Here is a 10,749-nt window from a genome sequence, read left to right on the forward strand (position 1 = left end):
TTCATAGGAATGGGATCATATCTTACATGGACTTTTGCATCTGGCTTCTTTCCCGCAGCTGAGGGTTTTCGAGGTTCATCCATGTTGTAGCCTATGTGTCAGTGTGTCCTTCCTTGTTAAGGGCGAATAAAATGTGTCTTTTAGCCTTAATTTTTGTATACATTTAATATTCACATAGTTTTCACTTTTTCATTCATTTGTTAATATGACCCGTATTTCCTGAGCACCTAATATACACCAGGCACTGTTCTAGGTACTGGAGATGAAGAAACCCCTGCCCTTACGGTTCTTCATAATTAACATTTGGAGACTCTATACAAGCACATGTGTTGTTGGGGACTTAAATTCAGTTTGTTGTATGAATAAGAAAAGCCATGATTGATATGAGAGCCACCAGCTTTCCGTGTCTTCATATCAACTTCTGACCTGTAATTGTCTCCGGTCCCAGGGAGAAGATAGCATTCTTCACAAGGCCAAGGATCAACATACCTCCTCTCCCAGCCGACGACGTCTGATGGAGTGCATTGTGCACATGAAGTATTTATCCACCTGTTTTATTTTCATGAAGTTCTTAGACTAGCTGAATTTGTCTTTAAAATATTTGTGCAAAGCTATTAATATACACATTTTGTAAAAAAAAAAAAAAACACGTATATCTATACATATATATTTTATAATAGTGACGGCAACAGGGCTTGGTTTTTCCTTGTTGTGAAATCGACATCTCTGAAGACAGGTTATTTTATAAAAGATCAACTATCATGTTAAGAATGTACAGTTTTTATGCTGTTTTATTTGACTTAAAGGCTGGAAGACAGAAACGAAGTGAGTTCAGGCAAATTCACTGTATTGTAATTTATTTATAGTACTTTTTTTTCCTTGAAGGAAAATACTGACTTTAAGATGTATTTTAAGACTGAAATTTTGTTCTTTAGTACTTTTCATGCAGTAGAACGGAACTTGGGGCTGGTTTTGTTTTTGACACCTGAAATGCGAACACTATGTGCTAAATTTGTCACCGTATCATATGTGCATTTACCATGTATATTGTACACATTCACTCCCTTGATGTCATGTTAAAATGTCCCCTGCAGTGGTTCAATCGTGACTCGGAAGCATGTGTGTGTTGCAGAGGTCAGTCTCTGGCGTGGGCCGCACGCCAACCGCTCATTTCTGTGTTGCCTTCGGAAGCATCTTTCTGTGCTCAGCGTGAGTCTGAAGCAGGCGCCAGGGCCTCTGGTGTACGGGGCTTCAGCCTGCTTGCTTGTGGTGGCTGTCTGTGGGGCTTCAGCCTGACTGTCCGTGGTGGCTGTCCATGCTGCCCGCCTCCCCCCACCCCGCCCTGTCCGACTGTAACAGACCAGGAGGGTGGCGGAGGAACTCCTGCCACGCCACTGTGTCATGAAGGAAAGTGAAAGGGAACGAGGAAGTAGGAATGCCCATGCTCGTTGACTCCGTGGGTGAATACAGCAGTTAGGACATACACACCATCACCTTTGAAAGTGCTTGTTTGGGGGAGGGAGGGACATACGGGTAACTAGAACTACCCAGCGAGTCGTCCAGAGGAGAGGATCAGGTTTGAGTCAGGAGGCTCCCTGTACTGGAGTCGTCCCACTATTCCTCAAGAAATCTTAGAACCAGCTTGTGAGGAAAAACATTTTTTAATGTAATAAAAATATGCCATTATTCTTTGAAATGCCAAATGATATAAATATTTTGCCTAATACATATTTATTGTAGATGAAATGCACTCTTCTCGATGAGGCCTCGATTTGAATCAATGGGGTGGGCCACAGGAAATGTCAGAGGAACCAGAACTCAGAACTCTTCCTCCTGGACCTTTCTTCCCTTCCCTTGGAGATATCCCTTTGAATCAGGCCTCTCTCTTCTCATCAGTCTGTAGCTTCCCCCCTTGTATAACCTGCTTTCCTTTTTACATTTATTAAAAGTGGATTTTGTAAAAGCATTTCATTGACACGCGACCTATCACAGACAATGGAATTCGTCAGTGGTGGTAAGACTGAAATCCTGATGCTTTTCACACTTCTTGTCTCTTGCTATGTATTTCTGCCTCTAGCCTTGCATGTTTTGCCTTTTTTTTTTTTTTCTTTTTGGCCAATTCCTTTTTATATGTGTCCACAACAGAGGTGGGGAGACACGGAGCACCCTGGGTCCTTCCCAGCGCTGCTGGGCAGGCCCCGTCTCCAGGCCCCAGCTGTTGAAACTTTGAAGGGCAACAAACAACCATCCACACTGCCGGACCCTAGGCTGTTCAGGGAGGCAGCTCATTTCCACCTCGGCCCCAGGACACCCAGCCTGTGCCCCACAAGGATCTCTCTAAATGGGAGGGATTGAGGCTACTTTTCTGCCAAGCCCTATTAAGTAGTAATGTGGGGAAACCCACTGTGTCAGTGCAGGAAGCCCTAGACAAATGTTTTCAAATAAATTTCACTGCCCAGCCTGCACAGATTTCCATTTGAAGTACTTCCCATCCACCCTGACACCCAAAGGGGTTTTTTTGTTTTGTTTTGTTTTGTTTTGTTTTTGAGACAGGGTCTTGCTTTGTTGCCCAGGCTGGAGTGCAGTGACGTGGTCATAGCTCACTGCAGCCTCAACCTCCTGGGCTCAAGTGACCCTCCTGCCTCAGCCTCCCAAAGTTCTGAGATGATAGGCATGAGCCATTGTGCCTAGCCTATTTTGATTTTTTTCTTAGAGTCAAGGTCTTGCTCTGTTGCCCAGGCTGATCTTGGACTTGCGAGCCACCATGCCTGGCTGGGTTTTTTAAAAATAGAATCTCACTGATAGCCCGCAAGAAACAGATGCAGCGCCTGCTTCCGTATCAGTCCAAGGAACCCTCGTGTTTGCCACCTTTCCTTTGAACCTCCCCCTGCCTCCCTGCCTGTGTCCGCTTTTGCAGCTCAGTGCAGCCATGACAAGGAAAGAAAAGACAAAGGAAGGCCAGAGAGCCGGGCAGTTCTCTGCAGGTGCAGATGCAGGCAGTGGAGGTGGCCTGAGCAGGCAGAAGGACACCAAGCGCCCTATGTTGCTTGTCATTCATGACGTGGTCTTGGAGCTTCTGACTAGTTCAGACCGCCACGCCAAGCCCAGAAAATACCCCACATGCCAGAAAAGTGAAGTCCTAGGTGTTTCCATCTATGTTTCAATCTGTCCATCTACCAGGCCTCGCGATAAAAACAAAACAAAAAAACGCTGCCAGGTTTTAGAAGCAGTTCTGGTCTCAAAACCATCAGGATCCTGCCACCAGGGTTCTTTTGAAATAGTACCACATGTAAAAGGGAATTTGGCTTTCACTTCATCTAATCACTGAATTGTCAGGCTTTGATTGATAATTGTAGAAATAAGTAGCCTGTTGTGGGAATAAGTTATAATCAGTATTCATCTCTTTGTTTTTTTGTCACTCTTTTCTCTCTAATTGTGTCATTTGTACTGTTTGAAAAATATTTCTTCTATAAAATTAAACTAACCTGCCTTAAGAACAGAGTGGAAATGTGTGGCTTTATGGAAAAAGAATGTTTAATTATGGAAGCTTAAATATATAAAAATGTATGTTTTTTAAGCATAAAAATAGAGGTATAAAATCAGAGAAAATAGCTGAACGCAGCGCTCACCCAGCTTCAACACGATCATTCACGGCTGCCCTCTCCTTTACCCTCCAGCCCACCTCCTCCTCTTAGAATTTGAAGCAAAGCCCATATAGCTTATCATTTCATCTTTAAATATTTCAATATGTATTGCTAAAAGAGAAAAACATAATAACCTTATCACATTTTAGCATTTAATAATTCCTTACTGTTACTAAATAGCCAAGGTTTTCTCTTTCATTTATCTTGTGTCATTCTTTAACTCTTTGAACAGAATCTAAACATGATTCACTTATTGGGATTTTTTTTGTCTGTGTTTTTCTTTTTTGGTAATAGCTTTTCTTGATACATAATTCACATGCCATACAATTCACCCATTTAATATGTATAATTCAGTGGTTTTAGTATCTTCAGAGTCGTGCAAATATCACAATTTTTAGAACGTTTTCATCACCCCCCAAAAAAGCCTTCAGACTCATTAGCAGTTGCTCCCCCATCCTCTGAGACCCCAGCTACCACTGATCTCTCTGTCTCTACACATTTGCCCATTCTGAACATTTCATATCAATGACATAACATGTGGCCTTTGTGTCTGGGTTCATTCACTTAGCATAATGCTTTCAAGATTCATCCGTGTTGTAGTGTGTGTTGAGACTTCATTCTTTTTTATGGCTGAATCATCTTCCATTGCATGGACAGGCCACATTTTCTTCATTTATCAGTTGATGGACACTTTGCTTCCACTTTTTGGCCATTATGGATAATGCTGCTATGGACTTTCACATTTAAGCTTTTCTGTGGATCTATGTTTTCATTTCTCTTAGGTCTATACCTAAAAGTGGAATCACTGGGTTACATGGTAACTCCATATTTAACTCTTTGAGGACTTGCCAGACTGTTTCCAAAGCAGCTGTGCCATTTCCCATTCCTACCGGCAGTTGCTCCACATCCTGGCCAACACTTGTTATGTCCTTTTGCTTATAGCTATCTTAGTGGATGCCAAGTGGTATTTCATTGTAGTTATGTCTGGCTTTTTTTTGAGATGGAGTCTTGCTCTGTTGTCTAGCCTGCAGTGCAGTGGCGCGGTCTCGACTCACTGCAGCCTCCGCCTCCCGGGTTCAAGTGATTCTCCTGCCTCAGCCTCTGGAGTAGATGGGATTACAGGTGTGTGCCACCATGCTCAGCTAATTTTTGTGTTTTTGGTAGAGACAGAGTTTTACCATGTTGGCCAGGCTGGTCTCGAACTCCTGACCTCAAGTGATCTGCCTGCCTTGGCCTCCCAAAGTGCTGGGATTACAGGCGTGAGCCACCACGCCCCACAGAGTCAGATTTTTATTCTTGCCTCTACCCTATTTTTTCCCCTCTCCTTACAGGTAACCATTGAAAAGAGATTACTGTTTTTCCTTGCATTGTTATTTTAAAATATAAGCAGGTATATAAATATGTAAGTGTGTACATACAAATATATACATGTGTGCATATACACATATACACATGACTACACAAATATGAACACATCTATATTTGTATTTTTCTCTCCTTGGGCAAATGGTAGCATAAAAACATACTTTTCTTCACCTGGCTTTTTTCACTTAAAAGTATATCCCAGCCAGTGGTGGTGGTGCACACCTGTAGTCCCAGCTACTTGGGAGGCTGAGGTGGGAGGATCCTTTGACACCAGCAGTTCAAGAGTAGCCTGGACGATGTAGTGAGACTGCATTTCTTTAAAAAAAGAAAAATAGATATATCCCAGAGACCACCAAAGTCTGTATTGGCTGCTATAACAATTTACCACAAGCTTGGTAGCTTAACAAAAATTTATTTCACGGTTCTCAAGGCCAAAAGTGCTAAATCAAAGTGTCACCAGGGCTACACTCTCTTCAAAGGCCCTAGGGGAGGATCCTTCCCGCCTCTTCCGGCTCTTGCTGCTGCTGACAATCCTTGGCTTGTGCAAGAAACATGACTCCAGTCTTGGCCCCATCGTGACATCACCGTTCTCTCTGCGTTTCTCCCTGTCTTCTCTCTATTACAAGAACATCTGCCATTGGATTTAGGGCCTACCCGGTTAATCCAGGATGATCTCATGTCCAGGTCTTTAATTACCTCCGCAAAGACTCTTTGCAAATAAGGTCACGTTCCCAAGTTCCAGGTAGACATATCTTTAGGCCCACCATTCAATCCACTATGATCTGTCCTCTGCATCCCCCCCCTCCAAATTCACATCCAACCCACAAGCAAAATACATTCACCCCATCCCCATATCCCCCAAAGGTATGTATAAGTGTTCTTTTCATTTTACCTTTGCACACAACATTAGTGGATGTACCATTGTTTATTCAACCATCTTCTGGTTGTTTCTAGTCATACTATTAAAAATAATTCAACAGGCCGGGCGCGGTGGCTCATGCCTGTAATCCCAGCACTTTGGGAGGCCCAGGCGGGCAGATCATGAGATCAGGAGTTTGAGACCAGCCTGACCAACATGGTAAAACCCCATCTCTACTAAAAATACAAAAATTAGCTGGGCATGGTGGCGTGCACCTGTAATCCCAGCTACTCAGGAGGCTGAGGCAGTAGAATCGCTTGAACCTGGGAGGCAGAGGTGGCAGTGAGCCGAGATCGTGCCATTGCACTCCAGCCTGGGCGACAGAGCGAGACTCCGTCTCAAAAAATAATAATTCAACAATGAAAGTCTTCTGCAGACATCTTTTCACATTTTTGCCAGGGTTTCTTTTTTTATTTTATTGATAGAAACGGTATTGCCATGTTGCCCATGCTGGTCTCCAACTCCTGGTCTCAAGCTATCCTCCTGCCTCGATCTCCCAAAGTGTTGGGATTTCAGGTGTGAGCCACCCTGCCCGGCCTTTGCCAGGGTTTTTGTGAGATACATCCCAAGAAGTGGGATCTCTGGGTCAACAGTAATGCATGTGGCATGTTGCTGGGTGTTGCTGCATTTTTCTCACGGGGACTTTGCCATTTTGTATTCTCACCAGCAATGTATGAGACAGTTCCCTCACAACCTCAGCAATAGAATGGTGTCACATTTGTGAGTCTTTGCCAGTTGCAGAGGTGAGAAAACATCTCAGCACAATCAAAATTTGTGCTTATGAGCAAAGCTGCTTCAATTATAGAGGCTTGTTGGTAAGTTTTAATATCAGTTAGGGCTAGCCCTCCTTCCTTTCTTCTTTCTCAGGGCTTCCCTGGATATTCTTGCTTATTCTTTCAAATGAATTTTATAATTATCTTGTCTAGCTCCAGGGAAAAACAATTATGAATCTACTGGAATTGCATTAAACGTACAAATTTGGGAGAACCGCAGTCTTTATGATGTTGAATCCTCTTATCCAAGAGTGTATTTCCATTTGTCCAAGACTAATTTTGTGCCTTTCAGGAATGCTTTATAGTTTTACTCGTATGTATTTTGGATATTTCTTCATGAGTTTTTGTCTATTTTGTTTTCTGTCTTTGTCTGCATAAAGACAGAAAATAACAATAAGATAAATACACATACATGCAAGGCTATTTACCTTTTTTCAGACTTTGGTGGAAAAACTAGTGTTTCCCCATTAAATAAGATGTTGAGGCCGAGTGTGGTGTCTCATGCCTGTATCCCAGCATTTTGAGAAGCTGAGGTGGGAGGACCGCTTGAGCCCAGGAGTTCAAGACCAGCATGGGCAACATAGCGAGACCCCGTTTCTACAAAAAAAAATACAAAAAGTTAGCTGGGCATGGTGGCATGTGCCTGTGGTCCCAGCTACACAGGAGGCTGAGGTGGGAGAATTGCTTGAGCCCCAGAGGTCAAGGCTGCAGTGAGCCGTGTTCATGCCATTGCACTCCAGCCTGGGTGACAGAGTGAGACCCTGTCTTGAAGAAAAAAAGTGGCCGGGGCGGTGGCTCACGCCTGTAATCCCAGCACTTTGGGAGGCCAAGGTGGGCAGATCACGAGGTCAGGAGTTCGAGACCAGCCTGGCCAACACAGTGAAACCCCATCTCTACTAAAAATACAAAAATTAGCTGGGCATGGTGGCATACGCCTGCAGTCCCAGCTACTCAGGAGGCTGAGGCAGAAGAATCACTTGAACCCGGTAGGCGGAGGTTGCAGTGAGCCGAGACTGCACCACTGTACTCCAGCCTGGGTGACACAGTGAGAATCTGTCTCAAAAAACAAAAATAAAAAACACAGGTTGTGGCTTGTGGTTCTGACCGACTGGCTATACAATGGGGGTTCCCATGACCCCCTCCTCAAGTTCACTGACATGCTAGAGTGGTCCCACAACTCAGGGAAACATGTTTAGCCATTCGTTATAAAGGATATTACCAAAGATACAGATGTACAGCCTGATGGAAGCAATGTGGAAGGTATGGAAGGCAAGGCACGGAGCTTCCATGCCCTTCCCTAGGCACCACCCTCCAGGAACCTCTGTGTATTCAGCTATCTGGAAGCCCACGGAAAACCCTGTCCTTTTGTGGGTTTTTGTTTGTTTGTTTGTTACTGAATTTTTGTTTTTATTATACTTTAAGTTCTAGGGTACATGTGCACAATGTGCAGGTTTGTTACATATGTATACGTGTGCCATGTTGGTGTGCTGCACCCATTAACTCGTCATTTACATTAGGTATATCTCCTAATGCTATCCCTCCCCCCCTCCCCCCACCCCACAACAGTCCCTGGTGTGTGATGTTCCCCTTCCTGTGTCCATGTGTTCTCATTGTTCAATTCCCACCTATGAGTGAGAACATGCGGTGTTTGGTTTTTATGGAGGTTCCATCGCATAGGCATGATTGATTACATCATTGACCACTGGTGATAAACTCAAGCTTCAGCCCCTCTCCCCTCCCCGGAGGTCAAGGAGGTGGGGTTAAAAGTCCCAAATCTGTTATCTTGCCTTGGTCTTTCTGGTGACTGGTGACCAGCCCCTATCCTGAGGCTACCTAGGGCCCTCAGCTACCATCATCTCTTTCGCATACAAAAGACACTCATTACTCTGGATGTCTCAAAACAAACAAACAAAAAACCTTTTAGCCTGGGAATGGTGGCTAACACCTGTAATCCCAGCAGTTTGGGAGGCCAAGGCAGGTGGATCACCTGAGATCGGGAGTTTGAGACCAGCCTGACCAACATGGTGAAACCCTGTCTCTATTAAAATACAAAAATGTAGCCGGGCGTGGTGGCGGGTGCCTGTAATCCCAGCCACCTGGGAGGCTGAGGCAGGAGAATCACTTGAACCCTGGAGATGGAGGTTGCAGTGAGCTGAAATCATGCCACTGCACTGCAGCTTGGGCAACAGAGTGAAACTCTGTCTCAAAAACAAACAAACAAACAAAAGTCAAAAATAACTTTGAGCAATGCTACTGTGGCCAAATTTTACTTGTTGCAGTTGCTGTAGCAGAAAGAAGGCCTTTCCCTCCTCGCTACCTATGGGCACTCCCTGTCTTCTCTCTGGTCCACTCTTCTACAGTTCCCAACTTGAGCTAACTCCCACTTGTCCTTGGATAGCTTAACCATGACTTTCTCAAGGAGGCCGGAAGTGGTCTCCATCCCTGAAGAAATTTGGCCCCTCTGCTTTATGTACGTGTATGAGTTCGCTAGGCCTGCCGTAACCAAGTCCCACAGACTGGGTGGCTTCGACAACAGACATTGATTTTCTCACTGGAGGCTGGAAGTTCAAGATGAAGGCACTGGCAGGCTGGTTTCCCGAGGCCTCTCCCCTCAGCTTGCTGCCTCCTCACGTGGTCATCACTCTGCATGCATGACCCTGGGGTCTCCTTTTTTTTTTTTTATAGGCACACCAGTCAGATGGGACTAGGGCCCCACCCTAGCGGCCTGATGTTAAAACATAACCACTTCTTTAAAGAACTTATCTCCAAATATAGTCACATTCTGAGGTACTGGGGAGTTGAGACTTCAACATATGAATTTGGGAGTACATAATTCAACCCCTAGCGGTATTTTTCCACATCACTCAACACTTCTCTCATTAGGGATTCCCCACTGTTGATTGGGAAGACCTGTTTCATGACTGTCTTCCCCATGGACTGTAAGAGGGACTCAGCAGAGGGACACAGTCACTCCCGAGCATGGCTGACCCTCGGGCCTTGCATTCTGCCTGGTGCAGACGGAGGGCTCCGTAAATAGGAATCGGATGAATCAATGAGCCAAGGCTCTGTTCGTTTCCAATGGCTGCTGTACTTAGTGGCTTAAAACAACACATATTCATCCTTTTCCTTTTCTGGAGGGTAGAAGTCTAAACTGGGTGTGAATGGGCTAAAATCAAGTGCCAGCAGGGCTGTGTTCCTTCCACAGGCTAGTGGAGAGATTCTGTTTCCTGGCCTCTTCCAGCTTCTAGAGGCCACTTGCATTTGTTCGCTTATGGCCCTATCCTCCATCTTCAAGGCCAGCAGTGTAGCAGCTTCAAATCTCCCTCTCTGATCTCTGCTTCCATTGCCAATCTTCTCTGACTCTGACCCTCCTGCCTCCCTTTTATAATGACCCTTGTGACGACACTGGGCCCACTGGGGCCACCCAGGATCATCTCCCCACGATCTTAGGATCCCTAATCTAATCACATCTGCAAAATCTCTTTTGTCACATAAAGCAACATCTTCACAGGTCCTGGGAATAAGGGGGTGAACATCTTTGGGGAGGTCATTCTCCAGCCCACCCTAGAAGCACTGAGCTTTGAAGGGCCGGTTCCTGTATTCAGTATGTATGTACTCTGGCATGCATCTCAAGTTTTGCTTTGGAACAAGTGATCAGACGCTCCCCTCTTAGAAGATTCCCAGGCTCCTGGTGAAGTCCAAAGGCAGAGGCTGCACATTCAGTGGCATTTGGAAGCATCTTGTCTGAGACCTGTGGCTAGAGGCACACGGCCTTCTGGAATCTGTGCCTTTCCATCGTTCCCACTAACAGACGCTCTGGCCAGATTGCTGTTTCTACCCTGCAATTACAGGCAGAATCCCATGAGTAATAAACACAAATTGTTTTATTGCAATGGAATTTGTTTAAAAGAAATACTTTACTGCATCATCCAATAGAATTATCTGCAATGATGGAATTGTTTTATATCTGCGCTAAAATACCGTAGTGACAAGCCACATGTAGCTCTTGAGCATCTGACATGTGGCTAGTGTGACTGAGGGACTGAAT

At 44.8% G+C, this 10,749-nt stretch overlaps 1 protein-coding gene across 1 annotated transcript in view; it reads left to right on the top strand.

The window, feature by feature from the left end:
* WWC3 (WWC family member 3) overlaps nucleotides 1-3,501 on the top strand; it is a 129,733-nt gene extending 126,232 nt beyond the window's left edge. The window contains exon 23 of the mRNA XM_034950643.4: nucleotides 449-3,501. Coding sequence (XP_034806534.1) covers nucleotides 449-515 — 67 coding nt within the window. The 3' untranslated portion in view covers nucleotides 516-3,501. The remainder of the gene's footprint in view (nucleotides 1-448) is intronic.
* Nucleotides 3,502-10,749: the final 7,248 nt, after the last annotated feature.

Source organism: Pan paniscus, chromosome X (assembly GCF_029289425.2).
Source record: "Pan paniscus chromosome X, NHGRI_mPanPan1-v2.0_pri, whole genome shotgun sequence".
NCBI lineage: Eukaryota > Metazoa > Chordata > Mammalia > Primates > Hominidae > Pan > Pan paniscus.